The sequence below is a fragment of the Schistocerca piceifrons genome, chromosome 1, assembly GCF_021461385.2.
Source record: "Schistocerca piceifrons isolate TAMUIC-IGC-003096 chromosome 1, iqSchPice1.1, whole genome shotgun sequence".
NCBI lineage: Eukaryota > Metazoa > Arthropoda > Insecta > Orthoptera > Acrididae > Schistocerca > Schistocerca piceifrons.
Genome location: NC_060138.1, coordinates 1,120,143,293 through 1,120,166,410, shown reverse-complemented (window position 1 = coordinate 1,120,166,410; position 23,118 = coordinate 1,120,143,293). Strand labels below are relative to the sequence as shown.

At 37.2% G+C, this 23,118-nt stretch overlaps 1 protein-coding gene across 1 annotated transcript in view; it reads left to right on the top strand.

The window, feature by feature from the left end:
- Positions 1-23,118, top strand: part of LOC124778169 (xaa-Pro aminopeptidase 1-like) — a 156,688-nt gene that overhangs the window by 122,527 nt on the left and 11,043 nt on the right. Inside the window, exons 5-8 of the mRNA XM_047253626.1 lie at positions 4,655-4,768; positions 8,038-8,299; positions 12,923-13,043; positions 14,269-14,415. Coding sequence (XP_047109582.1) covers positions 4,655-4,768; positions 8,038-8,299; positions 12,923-13,043; positions 14,269-14,415 — 644 coding nt within the window. The remainder of the gene's footprint in view (positions 1-4,654; positions 4,769-8,037; positions 8,300-12,922; positions 13,044-14,268; positions 14,416-23,118) is intronic.

Sequence of the window (23,118 nt, the reverse complement as noted above, 5' to 3'; positions counted from 1 at the left end):
AGAAAGAATTTCTGTATGGTGTGAAAAGTGGCAATTAGCACTAAACAAAGAAAAGTGTGATGTCATCCAAATGGGTACTAAAAGAAATCCAATAAATTTAGGGTATGTGATAAATTGCACAAATCTAAGGGCTGTCAATTTGACTAAATACCTAGGAATTACAATTACGAGCAACTTAAGTTGGAAAGACCACATAAATGATGTTGTGGGGAAGGTGAAACAAAGACTGTGCTTTGTTGGCAGAACACTTAGAAGATGCGACAAACCAACCAAAGAGACAGCCTACATTATGCTTGCTGTCCTCTGCTGGAATATTGCTGCATGGTATGGGATCCTTACCAGGTAGGATTGACAGAGAACATCGAAAAAGTGCAAAGAAGGGCAGCTCGTTTTGTGTTATTGCGCAATAGGGGTGAGAGTGTCACTGATATGATATGCGAGTTGGGGTGGCAGTCACTGAGACAATGGCAGTTTTCTTTGTGGCGAGATCTATTTATGAAATTTCAATCACCAACTTTCTCTTCCGAGTGCATGAGTATTTTGTTGACACCCTCCTACGTAGGGAGAAATGATCATCATAATAAAATAAGAGAAATCAGAGGTTGAACAGAAAGATTTAGGTGTTCCTTTTTCCCATGCGCAATTCAAGAGTGGAATGGTAGAGATGTAGTATGAAAATGGTTTGATGAACCTTCTGCCAGGCACTTAAGTGTTAATTGCAGAGTAACTGTGTAGATAATAATAATAATAATAATAATAATAATAATAATAATAATAATAATAATGTTTATTTGTCCATGTTAACTTTACAGTCTTGGACATTGTCATTTCTTGTACAATTATATCAATATCATGTCATTCCAAGAATGAATATATACATCAAGTAGCACATTGTGTATCATTCCATGCAATAATGTTATAAACACATTAGCACATTATATATCACTCCATACATATAATGATTATATACATCAATTAGCCAATTATAACAATACCACCACTAATATACTGCAGTACGTAAAAGAATAAACTAACAGTGCTGCAGCTCAGAATTCTTTTAATGAGTATAAACACCTTTCTATTAACATAGTTTTCAACTTGCCCTTGAAAATATTGCCTTGGAGTTGCTTTATATTTTTTGGCAACTTATTATAGAATTGTCTCTCAGTTACATATGGACTGTGGTCTGTAGCTTTCTTGTTAGTCCGTATCCTATGGTAGTCACTTTTGGGTTGAGTATCGTAATTATGTGTGTCAATGTTCTTTACACTATTTTCCTCATTCTCTTTACAAACATTATGGTCTTAAATACATACAATGAGTAAACAGTCAGTAATTTATAATTTTTGAAATAATCCCTACAGAATTGGGATTTGCTTATATTAGCAATTATCCTAACTGCTCTCTTTTGAAGCCTGAAAATGCAATCCATATAGACAGTGGGTGCCCCACCCCAGACTTCGATCCCATATTGCAGATGTGAGTGTATTAACCCATAATACACTTGTTTAAGGACAAGGGAAGCTACTATATTTGCAAGACATTTTAGTAAGTAAATATTACTAGAAACCTTTTTACAGGTGGAGTTGATATGCTCTTTACATGTGAGATGTTCATCAATCAATATGCCTAAAAACTTATGTTTGTCAGATGTTTCAACTGTAGGAAGTGATTGAGTATGAGTATTATTAAAATGCAACAAGAACTTGATTACTACAGTATTGTCCTTATTCAGTGTAAGCTTATCCACTGTTAGATATTCTGTGATCATTTTAAAGTTCTCTTTGTTGCTTTGGAATGCTGTCCGCTCTGTACAGCCCCAGCTAATAAAAGATGTATCATCAGCATAGTTCACTAGTTTGGAGTTTTGTGGCCGTGTTATATCATTAATATATACTATAAACAAGAATGGTCCAAGTATACTTCCTTGGGGAACTCCACAATTGAGAGTTCTGTATGCTGACTTTACTGTTTGGATCTTACTTTCATTCTTATAATTTAGTTTTGTGCACTGTCTTCTATCACGGAGATAAGAACTTAGTAATTTTAGAGCTACTCCTCTTATCCCGTAATTTTCTAACTTGGATAACAGTACTGCGTGATTCACAGAATCGAATGCTTTATACAGATCTAGGAAAGTCCCTATAACTTTGTTTCCTTCATCCAGCCTGTTCAGTAGTTCATGGAAAAAAGTTGCTAACTCTGTTGTTGTAGATCATCCTTTTTCGAAACCCATGCAAGATGTTGCATCTTGCTGATAACAATTGTTACTGTTATGAAGAAATGAGGCACTGAGAATCATAAGGGCCCAAAGCACAGACACAAAGTTTTGAGAAAAATATATGTTTGTGAAAATAAAACTTACAGGCAAATCGCCAGTTTGGTATGACTTGTTTTTTGTCCAAATCTCATCATCCTATATTTCCTATAAAAAATGTACCCACTTTATGTTATTTAGGATTATTGTTATTATTAATGTTAACCTACAAAATTTTGATATACAGATTAGTGACAATGGCGTCTTTTTGTAGAATAAATTTCTTTATTTCTGTCTATGATCACAAACTTGTTAGGTCCTCAGACTACAGGTCTGTCAGTAATGACCATCTTTTTGACTGCTGTTTAGTTTGTATTAATGTAAAACTATAACCAGAACATACAAAAAAACAGATACGTACCACACACACACACACACACACACACACACACAAACACACACACACACACACACACAATATTATGACCTATCCCAACACACCTTAATATGCATTATCATTATGTTTATTAAGAACATTCTCTGGCCTGATGTTCAGATTAAACTGTGTGTTCACCTCAGCCATGAAATCTAATAGTTTTGTTAAGTGTATATGTTTTGAGCTTGATCTAGTAGTTTCATTCTTTGTGCTTGAAGGCTGATATTTGCCTTCCACCTATGTATTTAGGCCATAGATTTTAGAGGCATCTACAAATTGTGGGAAAATAACAACTTGTGGTCTCCCTCAAAATGACATGAAGAGAATGGTGCCTCCCACAACTCCAGAGGAGAATATATTACTTTAAATAATATATTTAAAAACAATGATGATTTGACTTACCATACGAAAGCGCTGGCAGGTCGATAGAAACACAAACAGACACATACATACACACAAAATTCAAGCTTTCGCAACAAACGGTTGCTTCATCAGGAAAGAGGGAAGGAGAGGGAAAGACAAAAGGATGTGGGCTCTAAGGGAGAGGGCAAGGAGTCACCCCAATCCCGGGAGTGGAAAGACCCACCCTAGGGGGAAAAAAGGACAGGCACACACTCACACACACCCATCCACACACACACACAGACACAAGCAGACACTTGTAAAGGCTTGTGTCTGTGCGTGTGTGGACGGACGCGGGCCCCACCGCCCCCGGGACCGGTGCGACTCCCCGCCCTCCCCCCCCACAGCCCACATCCCCCCCCCCCCAACGAAGCAACCGTCCGCCACGAAAGCTTGAGTGGCGGCAACTTGAAATTAGCGGAGATTGAGGCCTGGTGGATAACGGGAAGAGAGGATATATTGAAGAGCAAGTTCCCATCTCCGGAGTTCAGATAGGTTGGTGTTAGTGGGAAGAATGATTCATGAGAACATTTTACAAACTTCATTTTTGAAATGTACATTGTTGCCTTGAACATACATTTGTGGTTTGGTACTGAGGTTGGTAGCACCCTGAAATCCTCAGTATCCATTTTACAGACTGGAACGCTGAAACCATGGAACATGAGGTTACAATGGGACATTCCTGCAAGAGCTTCCAGCTGTTTATGAAGGGGCATCAGTGTAGCCAGTGAGCAGTCCTACAGCAATAAAAATTTGTGCTTTGGGCCCATACATAAGTGAATATCAGAGAAATGGGAGACACATCTTTTTGCAAATGTTCATATATGCAGCAGAGGGGCACACCACTGATAAAGATGGTTCACTTTAAGATCGACAGATGCTACTATCTCAAAAACAGCAATGGTGTGCTTCTGGACCTTGTTGTTCTCAGCATCTTTATTATGTTGTTATTAAAATAGTTAACTTTTCACTATAATGTAAGTAAATAAAGTTCTCATTCTGAGATTACATTAACTTCCTACAATTAATCAGTGTCTTACGTTTATTGATATCACATCAAGTATTTTCTCTGCCTTCATTTTCCTGTCTCTGCAGAGCACTAACCACAGTCATTTCAGTTATTTGATCTTTATTTGTCCTTTTTGTTAAAATGCTGTGATACATTTGACAGATGATGTACCTTAAGTGATAAATAGTTAGAAACTTAGATGAAAAGGAACTTACGTCTTGAGCAGTCAGATCAGGAGTTGCATTTCTGAGTAATAAAGTACATTCCAGATGACTGGGCTCCTAAATATTGACGATTTAACCCAAGGGCTTCATATTGAATTTTTGTTTGATCTCATGTTTGTAATATTCTCTCCTTCTTATTCAAGGTGAGCACTAGGGAAATCTTGACAGTGCTCTGGCAGGACTTCATCACGTTGACTGTTCATTTGAAGAACTTGTTTTAATATGTTTCACTTTGCATTGAGTATTCAACACTACTTAATATTTCTATATGCATAAAATGTACTTCATTTGGTGATGAAATATTTATGGTAGTTTCCATCTTACAGCAAGTATTAATGTGACATTGGTGGAAATTCGAGAAAATTTAATAGATAAAATATGGACTGAGAGGATGATGTTTAAGAAATATCCAGCACATGTTCTTCCTGTGGAATATGCAGGTATTTAATTGAATTTTATTCCACAAATCATGTTAAATTAATTTCAAATAGAATTGGCATGTTCATAAACTGATACTCAACTGGCTTAAAAATTTGTTCATTTATGTTGCTGCTTCAGTTAGCTGTAATTGACATAGGAAATCCTGGTTAAGGAAACTGCCTTGTATAACAGTAAGCCTACTAACATGGTGATGTTATTGTAAGTCCTCAGTAGTGCACAAAGAACTGAAGCCTCATGAATAATTTCTAAGTTAATGAATTTTTGGAGAAAGTAAAGTGTTTACTGGGGAAAGTTGAAACTGAGGGTATCCAGTGAGCTAGATCTCTTTATGAATAAACATGTTCACTATCACATGACCTGAGAATGACTTCAATTACAGATTCATATTAAAACAAATGAGTCATACTATCATCATAACACAAGAAGTAAAAGTGACATACACTGTCACCTGATAAATTTGTGTTTGGTGCAAAAAGATTTAAAATTCACAAGCACAAAAATCTTCAATGTGCTTCCAAGTAATATTAAGTGTCTATGAGGTAATAAAAATAAGCTAAAGGAGTTCTTACCCAAAAAATCTTTCTATTCTCAATATGAATTCTGTACTTCAAGAAAATGGTCTTTTTTACTTTGTAAATAACTGTTTAGATAATATCTGACAACTGCATCTTAACATCTCTTTGTGAGTGTAATTAGAACTTACTGATTGTATATTTTGTTATTATTTCATGATTTGTACTCTTAAATCTTTGTTTGTCGTGCTTAATGGCATGGACAAAATAAAGAATTGAATGTTTTGACTCGTTCCATATCCATACATTACAATGCAAAAATTGACCTATGGAATACATATCACAATAAATAAATGAAACACTGGTAGACTAGGATAACTGGAACTGTGATGCTTAGATATTAATAAATATGATTTTTGTTTTGCTTGTACATTCCCAATAGAGACACATGAAAATGAGATTGGTAAGTTGCATTTATAAGAATTAATAAAGAAAAGTTTTAGCAGAAATGGTGGTTTCTTTAACCAGGATTTTCTACTACAAGTAATGTGCCTTCTTACATGTATCATCCACCACAGACTTTAAGGTGGCTGGACCAGTACACACGTAGGTGCAAAAGCAGGTGTACATGTATTGTGCCATAGGATAATTAGACATATAAAGTAGTATGCAGAATTTCTGCACACTTTTTTATCTTCATATAACTACACTGAAGTGACAAAGAAACTGGTATAGGCATGCATATTCAAATTAAGAGATATGTAAACAGGCAGAATATGGCACTGCAGTCAGCAAAGCCTATATAAGACAACAATTGTCTGGCATAGTTGGTAGATTGATTACTCTGCTACAATGACAGGTTATCAAGATTTTGAGTTTGAATGTGGTGTTATAGTCGGTACATGGGCGATGGGACACAGCATATCTGAGGTAGCAATGGAGTGAGAATTTTCCTGTATGACCATTTCATGAGTGTACTGTGAATATCAGGAATCTGATAAAACATCAAATTTCTGACATCACTGCAGTCGGAAAAAGATCCTGCAAGAATGGGACCAAGAATGCCTCAAGAGAATCGTTCGAAATTGCTACAAATTTCAATGCTGGGCCATCATTTAAAATTGTATCGAGAAGATGGATGTGTACAGGTATGAGACAACCTCATGAATCCATGGACCCTGCATGTCAGCAGGGGACTTTTCAAACTGGTGGAAGCTCTGTAATGGTATGGGACGTGTGCAGTTGGAGTGATATGGGACCGCTGATAAGTCTAGTTATGACTCTCACAGGTGACATGTACATAAGCATCCTGTCTAATCACCTGCATCCATTCATGTCCATTGTACATTCCAACAGATTTGGGCAATTCCAGCAGAACAATGCAACACCTAACACATCCAGAATTGCTACAGAGTGCCTCCAGAAACGCTCTTTGGAGTTTAAACACTTCTGCTGGGCACCAAACTCCCCAGACATGAACATTATTGAGAATATCCGGGATGTCTTGCAACATGCTGTTCAGAAGAGATCTCCGCCCCCTTGTACTTTTATGGATTTGTGGACAGCCCTGCAGGATTCATGATGTCATTTCCCTCCAGAACTACTTCAGACATTAGTCGAGTCCATACCACCTAATGTTGCGACACTTCTATGTGCTCGTGGGGGCCCTACAAGATGTTAGGCGTGTGTACCAGTTTCTTTGGTTCTTCAGTGTCTATGTGCGAACATTATAATAAATAACATTAAAAGAATTCCTTAGAAGATGAAATTTCATAAAAGTAGGGCTTTGAACTGAATTTCATGATTATTTTCTGAAGAACATCCTTTTCAACTACACAAATCTCTATGGAAATTGCAGTATAGAGATACTGGTGTATTGCAGATACATCTTTGTACTCTGTCCTTTAGGTAAAATGTCTGAATTGATATCAGCACTATAAGGGGCTATTCCAGGCCATGTCTAGTGAATGCCAAGGTGTCCAGACCAATGATGCAATCTCTTAACATCACCTGAAGACAATCAAAGATGTCCGCAGTACCCCATTGTGCCTGGACTGCTAGTTTCGGAGCAGTCAGTGATGGCATGCAGACGGTACAAATTTGTATTCCAGGACCTGTCTGTAATACTCTGTTTTGAGAGGTCCCTCATTAAAAATCGTGATGCATTGTGCACTGATCACATACCAAACAGTAACTCTTTGTGGATGAAGTGGAGTACCTGCTTGAATGTATGGATTCTTAGTATCCCAGTGGCACCAGTTCTGTTTGTTGACATAACCATGGAGACAAAAGTGTGCCTCATCGTTAAACCAGATCTGACCCTTATCAATTATTCCATTTTCAAAGACATCAATTGTCTCATCTGCAAAATAATATTGGCGTTCCACATACCTGTCCTTCAAAGGTTGGCACAGTTGAATTTTGTAAGGGAAAATTTTTAGTGCTACAGTACAACAAGATCACAAGGAGAACCATTAATGGCATACGATTAAACCACAATACACAAGCACTTTCTAATACCTATCCTGCACCACCCTGTATATTTTAAGTTTATAAATACGTTGTAACTTACAATTTTGCTATCTGTGCTCCATGTCTATAAAATACAATATGTCCCAGTAAGAGATCAACAAAGTTTGTATTTACTTTGGGTGGCCACTGATATAACCAGATTGTTTTGTAATGTATTTCTGAAAATATAATTTGCAGAAGCTACCAAGATGTATAACAAAGTGTAATAAATATTTTTCTTTCAGGAGAAACTTGGGAAAATAAAGTTTCGAGACTGAGATCTCATCTAGCTTTGACAGGAGCTGATGCTATGGTAGTGACGGCTCTTGATGAAGTTGCCTGGTTGCTCAACATACGAGGACACGACATTCCATATTATCCAGTAGTGCATGCGTATGTTATTGTAAGTCAGAACATGTTGCTCCTCTTCATTGATCCTGCAAATTTATCTGATGAAGTAAGGGAACATCTCAAGATTGAAAAGTGTTTTAGTGCAAACTGTTTTAGGTAAGCTGCTCTGTCATTCTGTTTTTCACATCTATTTACTGTTTGTATAATTATCAAGCATGTCACTCAATAATGTATGTTCAAAGTAAACATATTATGCTGAATGTCCAGAAACTGAAAGTGAAGTTCATAATACACAAATATTTTTTCCCCTATTAACAACAATTATCATATCTGGGAAACACAGAGGAGTTCACCAGGATTTAGTACTAACAAATTGTTTTGAAGTGCCCATGCAATACTGGATGGCATTTTTGTAAAGACAGCAGTTTAAAGGAATTTTTTACCACTTGTAAACTTCCTTAATATCTGTAGAAAGAAGCACTACTGCTAATATCTAATAATCAGTAACCTCCAAAAACAATGTTCAGATGGTGATTTACAGTTCCCAGTTATAGAAATAAATTTAAAAATAATTGCCATACAGACTTTGCATTAATGTCTTGTGTCCAAAGTGTAATTTTATTCTATATTAATTTGAGGGGAAGGATTGGAGGGGGAGGGGTGGAGGGAAGGGGGGCTGGGAAAAGGAAGAAACTACCAATATTAGCTGCATCAGGACTGTGTGTGGAATCACCAACAATGAGTGATAATGCATGCTGGACTGGGATTTGAACCTGGGATCACTTGCTTACTAGGCACTTGCATTAACCAGGGCACAGTATTTATCACAAATGTGTGGGCTATCTTGGCACGCTCCCTGGCTGACTCACATTTCCAACTAGTGCCACCTATCTGCGATTCCTGTACATATCTTCCATGGTCATTAATTTTAGATTCCCACAGGAGGTCAAACATAAGTGTGCACCCACACTGAAGGTTGTGGATTCATTGCCCGTTGAGGTGATTCAACTATACGAATGTGTGGTGTCTGTTCTTGCAGACATGTCCAAAATAACAGACACCACACATTAACATAACTGATTTACCTAGCTGGGCATGTCTGAAAGAACAGACACCACACCTTCATATAATTGATTTTCCTCGACAAGCAGTGAATCAAAACCTTCAGTGAGGATGCACATTTGTGTTCGACCTCCTGCAGGAATCTAATGTTAGTGAGCCTGGAGGACATGGATGGGGACTGCGGATAGGTTGTGTTACGTGGAAGTGCGAGTCAGTCTGGAGCATGATGAGATAGTCCACACATTTGCGACAGACACTGTCTGTGTGGCACATTGGGTAACACAACTGTATAGTAAGTAGAAGATCCTGGGTTTGAGTCCCAGTCTGGCATGCTTTTTCACTCATTGCTGCTGATTCTGCACAAAGTCCTGATGCAGCTGGGATCATTAGTTCCTTCCCTTCCCATTACCTTCAATTAACATAATATGAGGTCTGTTCAAAAAATTCCAGACCCATTACCTTCAATTTACATAATATGAGGTCTGTTCAAAAAATTCCAGAACATTCATAATTTCATGCCAATGGTGTGTTGGAGTGAAATGCAGTTGTCATCCCTGTACACACCTGTGTTTAATGTGTAACTGCCAGAAGTTTCATAGTTGTATGTCAGTTGGGTATTCTTCAGTGCTTTATTGAGTAGAACGTTGTGTTGCACAGTTTACAAATTTCGAGATGGCAGTGTTAGAGGAGTAACACTTCTGCATTAAACTTTGCATGAAACTCAAGAAAAGCTTTACAGAGCCTACGGTGATGAATGCATAAGCCATACTTGGTGTTACAAATGGCTCACACAGTTTAAAAATGGCCGGACAGAAGTTAAAGATGGCCCTTGTTCAGGAAGGCCTTTGATATCTACCAAAGATGGTCATGTCAGGAAAGTCAACAAAACTGTGCATGCCAATCAAAGACTGTCTGTCAGAGAGATTGCAGAAGAATGTAAAATTTCAGTTGGATTGTGTCATTAAATCCTGACACAGCATCTTGGAATGCATCATGTTGCCACCAAGTTCATCCCATGGCTCATGAGTCATGCATGACTATTGCACAAAAAACGAAATCACTGTGCTGCCTCATCCTCCGTACTCTCGAGACCTGGCCCCAGCAGACTTTTTTTTTATTTCCAAAGTTGAAAAACCTGTTGATGAAGACTTGCAATGACAGATAAGTTAAAAGAAAATTCGCAGGCAGCATTTCGTGTGATCCAAAAAGAGGCTTACCAAAATCACTTGTTGAAGTGGAAACAGCATTGTGGAGGGGAGCATTTCGAAGAAGACCGTACACAATAAGTAAAAGGTAAGTGTGGAAAAATTTTGTGGACAAAGGTCTGGAATTTTCTGAACAGGCCTTGTACATACCATAGCTTTGGATCCTGCATTGTGTCTGTTCTTTCAGCATGTCTGAAAGAACAGACACCAAGCACTCATATACGGGAATTTTAATGTTGAAGTACCCAACAAACTGAAGTTGTAAGCTATTCAAAACATTAGTTTGACTGGCTATGCTCTTTGAAGAATCTCTTAGTCTGCTGATTTGTTGACAAGAAGGCTATTATTCCCTAAGATAATACAACAGTGCTAAATAAATACATATTGTACAAAATTGAGCAATATTAATATTCTGTACATTGGTAACCTAACATCAAACAGACACTTTAAGTACCTTGGAGTTCCCGTATCAGTGCATTTACTATATGATGCCAACTTTGAGTGATAACAGCAGTCAGCTTCACCTTTGATACATATACCACCACCACCACCACCACCACCACCACCGACAACAACAACAACAACAACAACAACAACAACAACAGATATAGAAACAATTCTCCCATAGACTTAGCATCAATTACTCATATTCAAAGTGGAACTCCCTACATTGAGCTCCAAGTTTTTACCAAGTGGCCAATGCATGCAGGGAGTCAGGAAGTCACAGATAAATTTAAATAAATATTTCGTTGAACAGTTCCATCACAAATTAGCTGAATACCTAGATTTAGGGACTGCGGGTACCAGCAAATATTCTAAGGGATAAATTAAAGAGTGGAATAAGCCCCAGTCTTACACTGTGTAAATTTATAGCTAATGCTTTCATTAATGCCATGAGTAGAATAATATTAATTGTGATTATCTACTGTTATAGCAAACACACAAACCTTACGTTAGTGGACTTTCTTTACTCGTTCCACATTGAAGCTTCTCATTCATAAATGTACCTTTGTTGGGTTTGGGTTTAGCTTCCACCGTCAGCCTGATTAGCTGGGTGGTAACGTGTTCACCTCCCATGCAAGCAGGCCCGGGTTTGATTCCCGGCCGGGTAGGAGATTTTCTCTGCTCGCGGACTGGGTGTTGTGTTGTCCTCATCATCATAATAAGACTTGCACTTGGCGGCCGAACTTCCCTGAATACAGGCCTCCCGGCCAACGATGCCATCTGCTCATCCCCCCCCCCCCCCCCCCTTTAGCTTCCACATCCTGAAATAAACACAGGGTCACTGTTTCTAATCCAAATGTCATTGCCATTTGCAAGACAGTTTCTGGCAGATCATGGATATATAACTTGAACAGTATAAGAATGAGAAATGAATCTTGAGGCAGGCCATTTTGTGGAATTTGTAGTAAATCTGAAACAAGTGGTTACACAGCACATAATTGCTTGTTTCAAGTCGTGGCATATTGAGGCAAGGACTTCAAATGTAAAAACCATTCAGAAGCTGTGACAGCTCAGCAAACAATGGAGAGGTGTTTGTCGCAATTTACTGCAAGAAACAAGAAAGCAACTAACTGGGTCATGAAACATACTTGAGTGGAAAATGTAATGATGACTGCAATGAAAACAAGAAGAAGGTGACCCGAACATGTACTCATAACTCAAAGAATAGATGACTGATGATCAAAAGTAGTTCTTTGTTGGATTCAGAGAGATAAGAAAAGACAGAGGTAACAGTCTAATAGCAGCTGAATAGATGACATTACAAAACATGAAGGAGTAACATGGATGTGTACAGCTAAAGACTATAATGCATGAAGAAGTCTGGAGGCGGCCTTTATCCAGCAGGAATGTCTAAATGTCATCACTGATTATCATTATGCATGATTAGTACACAGCAATTTAGTGATACAGTATAAAAACTTAGTTTATGACTGCTATTTCTCTTTGTTAATGTTTAACTTATCTCAGACCTACAGCAGTTAATGAATGAATTGATGACATATTAAAAGAATGCAAAATATGTGTAATCTAACTGACATATTTGGTACATTATTCATGGTTCAGTCTTTAACTCATGTAGTTTATTACATGCGGAGGTATCTTTTGAATAAAAATGATTTCTGTATGGAATATTCTATTAGTTGGCACAACACATGTCATTAACCTTTATGCCACATTGAAACTTAATACAGATTAATATTCAAGTCACTATCCATTAACTTCATGACATATGTCATGGCTTGATTCATTTTGTTTCCAAATATTCATATTAGTAGTGGCAGGCCCTGAGCTGCTCTGAAACATATGCTCATCTGTGTTAATTATAAGATATTATCTTCAAAGAGGAGGGATCACATCTAAGTCTGGTGCACAATGGAACATTAAAAAACTGACCACAGAAAATAATTCCAACAACATTGTAATTGAGACTTAATACTTACCATCCATCTTTCTCCTTGATGTAGTATGTGTTTTTCATAAGAGGTTTTCTTTTCTGTGTGTTATGCAGCGTACGGCCTTACTCAAGTATCCTGGCTGGTCTGCACACTGAGTCACAGCAGTGGAACACTGTGCTCCTCCCAACAGAGTGTACCTACAGCAAAGGTGCCAGCCAGGCCATCTACTCAGCTGTAAGGATAGCATCTGTCTGGCTGAATTAGTAAGGTGCATGCATCTTTGAGTCAGTTTTCAAGTTATTCATATGCATTGCATGGAACAGCTTATGAATTCTGTTTCACAAAGCCTTCATATTTTCAAATTGTTGTATTTTCTGTAAGCTTACTGCATACCTTAATTTCAAATTAGTTACAGAAAAATTTGTATTAGTATTACGCCTATGAGCCACACTTTCTCCTCAGATTGTTGCACAGTGAGAGATATATTGTATCACATAATTTTCACTATGCAAAAATAATCATTAGAAAATAAAAAAAATAGGAATTCGTTCCTTCACTAAATCTTCACCCAAATTATGGCATGCTCTGCTTCATAACAACGTAAGTGAAAATGCAGATGTTGAGGCAATCTCATCTACAGTTACCCACTGTCAAATAAAATTACTGATAGAGTTTCCTGAAGCCTCCCACTTTCATTAGTGCCTTTAGACATGATATCTCTTAAAGAGAGTAAGTAGTGTTTTTCAAAGCGAAAAGTATAGTGTTTTTAAGAAACACAGAAAATAAGCAACACTGTGATGTACATTTATCTCTTCTTGAGAACAAAAATACACCAGCTTTTCTTCCCTCCTATTACTATCATTAATTTACCAAGAAAGTAAAATTCTGATAAAATAGAATACCTCTCACTAATTATTTCACCTTGGAAAACTGTAGAGACAGCAATTCTGCAAAAATAATACATGAAGAAGATAGGTTATGATATAATAAAATGAGCAATCAACTAAGTCATTTATTTTTCAAACATGTGCTATAATGAGTAATTCTAAGGTCCTACACAAAAAACTAGAAAAGTACAACAATAAAAATCAGATGATAAAAACAGCACAAAAACAATAAACCTACAGATGAAATGTTGTTAATGTAATGTCATACAAAATTTAGATCAAACTGGTAGAAAAATGTTCAAAAACTAACACTTAAATCATCTCTGCGAATGCCGTGTGCCACCCACATTCCACCTGTAGGTCAGTGGTTGCCTGCCCGGAATTTTTATCCAAACTACTAGAACAATAAATTCAGAAATTTACGCTTCTGTTTTTAAAAATTATTCATATGGATCAGAAAATTGTTACAACAATTGTATATTTATATAGACCAAGTTTAAAAAAGTTTTACATATGCATTAATAATTACTCTGATATTAATATATATCGTGTAATCTCTCTCATTATTTAAGGTCAGTGAAAACAAGTGGATGCCTCAGCAGTCACCAATCATTTTCATGAAATCAGTAAAAAATTCTGCTGAAATTCGTGGAATGCAAAATGCTCACATACGAGATGCAGCTGCACTTTGTGACTTCTTTGCTTACATGGAACAGAGGGTAAGAGAGACTGGGTAACTATGACAACAAGCTATCATCTCGACAGGATGTCCAAAAAGTATATTTTTAGAGGAATGTAATATGTAATACTGCTTGTGGTACTGAGTGTGCTCTACTTGTGATACTGCAATGTTCTTAATGAAGTCTGCACACATCAGTGGATGATTCCGTAAAATTTTTTCTGACCGTTTCCTGGAGTAACCTTTACCAACACTACATGACATGGTCAGTTTTTGGACAACCTGTACATCTCAGTGCCTTCTCTCTTGTAGTGAGTAAGCATAGGCAGTGGCCAAATTATTCACATCCTCCATTCTCATTATGTATATACAATCAGGTGGCAGTCATGTATGGATGACGTGTGCTTGCATGTATGAGTGGTGTCTGTGTTTCTGTTTTGCTGGCCAAAAGCTTTATGTAAGTGCCTTTTAATTATACCTGTCGCCAACTTAATGTGTCTTCTTTTCCTACATTGTTAATGTAATGAATTCATATTACTCATGTGCCAAACATACATTTTGATGGCTAAATTAAGACTGTCTTCAAAACTGTGCACTCCAGCTTCCAGGAGGAAGGCATGTGCCCACTTCTACCTCCCACCACCCCATCATGGACACTTCTGGCTTTCCAGTAAAGTTTTGAAATCATGTGATCACAAATAGGCTGTATTTTGAACAAACTTTGCAATTAGTCTGTATATCAAAGATGTTTCATGAAAGAATGAAGTGTACAGTAGCTGGCCCATTAATAAAATACAACAGCTTAATTCCTATTATTTATATGATGATTTACGGCAGTCAAATCCACACAAAAGTTATCTTGTGCACAATTCCGTAAAGATACGATGCACCAAAACTGAACAACAGAATCTATGCTGCAAATGAATTCTTAATGAACACTGCAAAAAATTATGAGCATTTAATGGTAATGGACATCAATACATTCCTCAGCAGTCAGCAGAAGCGATTATACAAAGCATGGCCTTCACTTGTGAATGGAAGGCAAAGAGAAATTATGTAGACATAGCAGTAAGTGCCAATCTGCAAATACCAGCTCTAACACACATACAATGAGAAGACCTTTCAGCAAATATGACAGTGAAAACGCAAGAAAAATCAGTAGCAAAAACGGACCTATCTAACTCGATAGTTATGAAAGATAAACGAGGAGCCGCAAAAAAGAACTGTACTACACCTTCATCACTCAAAGAAGACACAGCAAAACAAAACTACCATTGACTAAACCAGGCTGTGATACCAGGAAAAGCATCTAACCCAAAAAAAGCAACTGAACCAAGTTCCACACCCGAAGATATTCAAGATACAACAAGAAGAACTGGGCACTGGAAACCAGAAGCAGTACCCACAGGAGACCCACTAAGGACATCAGCAGATCCAGTCTCAAAAGTGTCACCAAGGACATCTAATTTTACATGTATCAGTGAACACCAACAATCAACTACTACCACCCCAGCAACAGGAGGAAGTTCAGCAATTCCAGTGAGAAGTAATGTAAGGTGACCATGTCATCTACAAGATTTTTTATTCCCAAAAAGCCTCAAGACCAAATTAGGATAACTAATGCACCTATCAACACCACCTCCAGTAGCAGTCCTTGCAGCAAAAACAGAATCCACCTCAACATTGACCACACAAGTAAAATGACCAAAGAGATGGAGAACTGCCCCTTTCACCATCAGGACATTTTCTTGTGACCAATGGGAAAAAACCAACTCACACTTCAAGATGAGAATGAAGATTTCCCAAATAATTTAAATTCAGGAATAAAAGTAAGTGGTCAACCAAGTACAATCAGAACAAACCTAAAATCTTACCACATCACTCTTCTTCGTGAGAATATACGGTTACTTAGGAATAAAGTAAGAGAGCTGGAAATCTTGTTCTCAAGTGAACTCAGATATGTTAATATACTTTGCTTAACTGAACGCTGGCTGAAAGAAAATGAGTTAAAGACAGTGAAAATAACGGATTATGTGTTAGCAGCACAAACTTGTACAAATCAGTTTACACATGGAGGGAACTGCATACACATAAAGAAAGTTATCAAATTCAATAACTTAGACAATGTTGAATCCTTAAACATTGAGAAAGATTTTGAAATATCAGGCATAGAAATTCCAGCATTCAAGTTAATTGCAATATGTTTATATAAACCTCCAGATACCCACCTAAAAAAATTCAACACTCGGCTTGATACTTTACTAAATAAAGTAGTGACAAATCGAAAAACAGTTCTTATATGTGGGGACCTAAAGGTAGACTTTAATAAGTGAAGCAATTCAAAATCTGAGCTGATGAACATATTAACAGCCAATAATTTGGAGATTACAATCCACCCCCCTATACGTGAAACGAATCATTCTAGTACTACTATAGACCAAATAATAATTAGCTCCAAAACAAAATATAAATCAGTTGTAATTAAAGCTGGACTGGCAGACCATCATGCACAGGCTATAAGCTTTTGTGTAAACACTAATCCATCCTATAATTATATGAAGAATACTACACACACGGGCAGAACTTTCAGTACAAACATTCCAGAATTATCTCCAACAAGAATCATGGGAGCTAGTGTATACTACAGAAAATATTTCTGATAAGTTTCAGACATTCATGAATATTTTTAAATATTATTGTGATCTTGCTTTTCCACTGAAAGCCAAAACAACCCAAACCACTAAAAGTAACAAGTGGATTACTAGTGGTATAATGAAATCTTGTGTTAGAAAATGGTACCTTCACAAAATTGCAAGAAGCTACAACACAACTCAGGAGTTCGATAGTTACTTTAAAAAATATAAATCTATATTAAATAAAATAATGAAGGAGGCAAAGAAATGAGAGACAATGACAAATGCATAGAAGATGTTTCAAACAGAACCAAAGCAATCTGGCAAGTTGTACAGAAAGAAACCAAATCTTACCAAAATGGAGTTAATAATATAGTATTAAAGGCTGGCATGGAAAACATTAATATCCCACAATAAAAAGTCTAAAAATGAAACACTCTGCAGGCATTGATGATATACCTGATTTCTTTATAAAGAAATGTGGGAACTTGATCACTGAGCCCTTAACTCACCTATGAAACCTATCTTTTGCTACAGGAACTTTTCCTTCATGCTTGAAAATAGCAAAAGTAAAGCCATTACACAAGAAAGGAAACAACATGGATTTAGAGCAAACCGTTCAACCAAATCAGCAGTTCACTCCCTTCTATTAGAGGCAATGATAGCATTAGACAGCAAAATACTTACCATGGGCATACTTTTAGATTCGTCAAAGGCATTTGACACCATAACTCATGACAAATTACTACACAAGCTACAAAATCTTGGCATTAGGGGAACAGCTAACAACTGGCTCAGCTCTTATCTTAAGAACAGAGAACAATATGTGGAAATAGATCAGGAAAGGCATAGTGTCATTAGGAAATATAATTCCAAGCTACTGACTGTTAAATATGGAGTGTCACAAGGATCAGTAATGGGTCCTGTTCTGTTCTTACTCTATGTAAATGACCTAAACATAAGCAATGACAGCAGTAAAATATTTCAATTTGCTGATGATACGAGTGTTCTAATTACAGGAAACTCAGAAGAAACTCTTGTAAAAAAACATAAGAGAAGCTGCTGACAGGCTAACATGTTACTTTGATGACAACGACTTAATAATAAACACCGGAAAAACTGTAATAATGGATATACACACAGCACAAACAAAAAATCTGATACCACCCAATCTAGAGCTATACAGACAGACAATTGCCAAAACAGCCTGTACCAAATTTCTTGGACTTCATCTACAAGACAACTTGAAATGGAAAGCACATATTGAGCAAATGATCAAAAAATTAAGTACTTCTTGTTTTGTGTTACATACATTAAAAATTGTACCAACTACAACACTCTTCAGTGTGTATATTATACAGTTGTACACTCTCACCTCCAGTATGGAATTATGTTCTGGGGAAATTGTGGAGGTGCCATCAAAATATTCAAAATTCAAAAAAAAATTATAAGAATAATGGAAGGGGTAGATAATTGCAAATCATGCAGACCATTGTTTCAAAAAAGGATGATTGTGCCACTTCCTTGCATATATATATACTTGAAAATACAATGTATTTAAAGCAAAACTTACATACAAAAAGACCACTCATCACTCAAAATCACACAATACACAGCTATGGCAGCAAGACAAAAATTGGATGTACATGTTCAAAGCACCAACACAAAGTTATTTCAAAACAGTCTTATCTATCCTAGCATCAAACTATACAGTGCCTTACCAGATACCATTAAGCACATATAAAACATTGGTCACTTCAAATCCAAATTGAAGTCATACTTGGTTGATCACTGCTTTTACACAGTAAATGAATAGCTACAAAAATAAATTTTTCTATGTTAACCCAACATAGTCGCATTCAGAACATTTGTATTTTATCTCTCTGTGTATAGCGTAACAACATTTATTTAAGTATTCATCATTAATTGATATATTAATATGTGTTGTTATGCACAAAGGTATGTTATATGTAAAACTGTTAATATTAACATAAAAATCCAAATATCTCTTGCACATTGTGCACCTGTAGATGAAAATGGATCAAAAAATTAAAACTTGATTATATTGAGCAGTTACTAGATGAAGTATTATGTCTACAATTTCTTGGGCAGATGGATGACGAATTAAAATGCATCATACAATGATAAGCTGATCAATAAGCTCACAGTTCAGCCCGTATTACTCACTGTCTTCACTGTCAGAGGAAAATGCTAATGTACTTGCATGAAATCAAACACTGGAAAGTCCAGGATGGAATGACAACAATATCAGTAATAATGACATTCGGGTTCCAGTGTCGTGAGACAGTGGCCATTTGTGTGTGCATTTTCTCATGTGAGTGTTTTCTAATGCAGAAGAAGAACTTTTTCCCAAAAATTTTAATATTTGAGCACTATTTTTCATTGTACCTTCTGCAACTCAACACTTCCTCTATGTGGTAACAACTATCCTTTCCATATTGGATGTATTTACATACTTTGACTCATGGCTTTTATTACATAAAACACACGTTAAAATGCAGTTGATAATTAAAGCTATTGCCAAAACTTAGTAAGGGCACTTGGATTCCTACACTTGCCTGTCAGTACCCAACTACACATTTGTGGTTGAAGGAATGAAAACAGGGTTTAACATCTTCTCGACATTGAGGTCATTAAAGATGGAGCACAAACTCATATTGTGTCAAGGTTGGGAAAGAAACTGGCCCTGCTCTTTCAAAGAGCCTGGAGTGATTTTGGGAAATCAGAAAACTTAAATTTGGATGGCCAGGTGCAGGTTTGAACCGTCGTCGTTTATTGTTGATAACAGCTTGTCAGTTAGAATTTGCTGTGTCTGGTAATAAGGACATAAATCCATTTTCTATAGAGAAGGTCCCCCCCCCCCCCCCCCCCAAACCCACAGATGTACAGTCAAACCTCAATATATCGAAGACATGTCTACATCAAATTTAATCTTCATTTCCTTCCCTTTGAAGCCCAAAACCTTGATATTTTGAAGAAAACCTGCCATAATATTGAAGTATTTGGAAGGCTCAAGAATGACAGATTTTACCTCTATATGTCGAAGTTCAGTGGACAAAAACTCATTGTATCAGAGTCACCTTTCTATATCTAAGTCTTTCATATGGTACCTCTATATATCTAAGTGGACATAAATAAGGGAATCCCAGTCCATTCTCTCCCTGCATCGATGCGTTAGTGAGATCCGAGTTGCGCTGCAGTTACCACACCCTCTGTGCAGGTGAGATGTTAGACAGTGTTTGTTTTTATTAAGTGTGAGCTGTAAGTGTCAGCCATGGGCTCTAAGTGGAAATGGTAATTGATGAAGTGAAAGCAGGAGTGAAGAAAAAGAAAGACATAGGTGCAGAGTTTTGGATTCCAGAAAGTACACTGTTGACAGTAATCAAGAGTGAAGACTACGTGATTACCAGAGGTGAAGGGACAGATTGGTAATGACAACAAAAGCCTGAGTTTCCAGATTTAGAAGAACAGTCAATTAGATGCAATAAGGTTTGTGTTAAGTAATGGGGGGTTAAAAAATTTCAGGTTATAACATGGTATTGTTTCCCAAAAAATGAGTAGAGAAAGTTCCAGTGTAGATAACAAAGTTTGTGATGGGTGGAAGTTAAAATTGCTGAGGATCCTTCAAAATTACAAACCAGATGCCTTTTTTAGCGCAGATGAACTTTGACTTTTTTACAATGTCTTCCAGACAAAACTGACTTTCTGAGGAGAAAAACTAGGGGCAAGCTAAACAAAGATCATGTTACCACTCTGTTGGCAGCAAATCACCATCATCATCTTGGACAGTTTCCAGCCACTGGCTGGGTCTGTCGGGAACACAAGCCTCTCCATCGTGTTCTGTCTTTCCACCATTCCCCCTCTTCCACCTTCGTCCAGTTCTCTCCTCTTCTCGTCACACATTCCTTCACTCCCTTCACCCATCTATCTCTTGGTCTTCCTCTGGGCCTCTTCCCCTCCAGTTGCAGATCAAACATCCTCCTTGGAATTCTTCCCTCATCCATTCTCTTCATGTGTCCATACCACTGCAGTCTTGATTTTTCTATCCTGTCCTGTACTGGTTCCTCCTTTAGTCTTTCCCTCACACACACATTTCGCAATCTGTCTCGTCTTGTTACACTCAACTCAAGGGAACATGCCTTGGCAGCAAATATGACCAGAAAATAAAAACTCAAGCCACTTTATGACTGGATAACCTACGAAACTATGAATTTTTTCTGGGTGTAAGTCATTCCCTGTGGAGTATGCTGCGAACGAGAAAGCATGGATGGCTCCATAAGTATTTTCCAAATGGTTCAAGGATTTTAATATGAAAATGACAAAAAAAATCAAAAAGTTGTGTTGTTTGTGGACATCTGCAGTGCACGCAATGCTATCCTGCAGTTAAAATCCATGGACATACAATTTTTACCACTAACACCACATCAAAATTCCTGCCCTTGGATGATGCAATAATCAAGAACACCAAAGAGAACTAGAGGTATGAAGTGGTCTGAATGACAGTCCGCAACATTGATGATGACAAACCTGCAACTATCGGCATTTCAGGCGCTATGGGAATGCTGGACAAAGTGAGGAGAAATGTGAAAGAGCAAATGACCATCAATACTTCCCAAAAAATTTGGATTTTTGGTGACAAATGAAAATAAGCAACATGTAAAATCTTAGTTTGATTCTGACATTGGTTTATGGGAATTTTGATTAAAGTTTTTATTTTATATGGCACTTACAGTAGACGCTCCCTTTCAGTACCCTCGAGTCCAAAAGGACGAAAGTGGTGACTCATTATAACACTAATCATGTTTGTTTTGAAGATTTCATGGATGTGGACAATGATGCTGCATAGCAGCATCATTAACAGATGCTGAGACTGTTGACTCCATGAAGACAGTGAATGAAAAAGGTGGCGGCAAAATTCCTGAAGAGGAAGGGGAAGAGGGGGAGGGGGAGGTCGAAGCATCACTGCCAGTGACGGCCAGCCAGGCCAAAGCCACAGTAATCACAGACAATGAAATCAACTCACAGGTGATCAAAAGTTTAAAGCAAGCAAAAATTACAGATTACTTTTAAAGCCAATGATTTCTGGAAATTTTTATGTACGTATTGTGTGTTCTTTTACCAAATTTAATTTTTTTAAGGTGAAAATATTTTATTTTAAACTTAAAAATTCTTGTCTATCTCAGAAGCAGTAGAACAATAAGCGTAACAATCTATCTTGATTTCTTTTATATATTACCAAAACTAAACATAGGGCCACCTCATACACAAATGTGAAAATATTGCACAACAATAATAAAAAAATTCATGGGTTGTAAACTTTTTTTTCCTTTCTCAGAAACTTTGTTATGCTAAACTTTCAACACATTGAATGAATTTTGTCTTCCCTATTCGATATATCGAGGTTTGACTGTAATCAAAGTTGGCTAGATAACACCAGTAGAGTTACTGATGAGCTTAATATTTGTTTTATAAAAACAAAAACAATCCATTATTGTTAAAATTATTTAACTAGATAGACAAAAAATCTACTCACCAAGTGGCGGCAGAACACACACATTAACAACTATTGTGACTGGCACACTTCCGGAGCCAGTGGCTCCTCCTTCAGGCAGAAGGGTTGAAGGGGAAGGAAGAAGGGTGAAGGAACAGGACTGGAGAGGTCTAGGAAAAGGGGTAGATTCGGGAAAGTCCGCGGGTCAGAGGAGACTTAACACACGGGATGAGAAGGAAAGACTGATTGTTGGGGACTGCATCAGATGTGATTTGAAAACCTGAGAGCTTAAAGGTGGAAGGCAGGGTAATTGCGAGACAGAGATTACTACTAAAACATAGTGCATGAGTTTATAAGAGTGAGTAAGGTAAGTGCATTGTACGTAACAGGAGTGGGAAACGACAGTGGAAAAATAGATGAGAAAGACAATGAAAAATGTAGAAAACTACAAGATGTACAACTTTGCTTCCTCCGTTTTTTTCCCCAACATTTGATGCTTTAATGAAACAAAGTGGTTACATATGTATCATTCCAATTATTTTCCATCGCTGGCCACTACTTTCTCCCACCTTTCGGGCAGTGTATGAATTCCGCATCG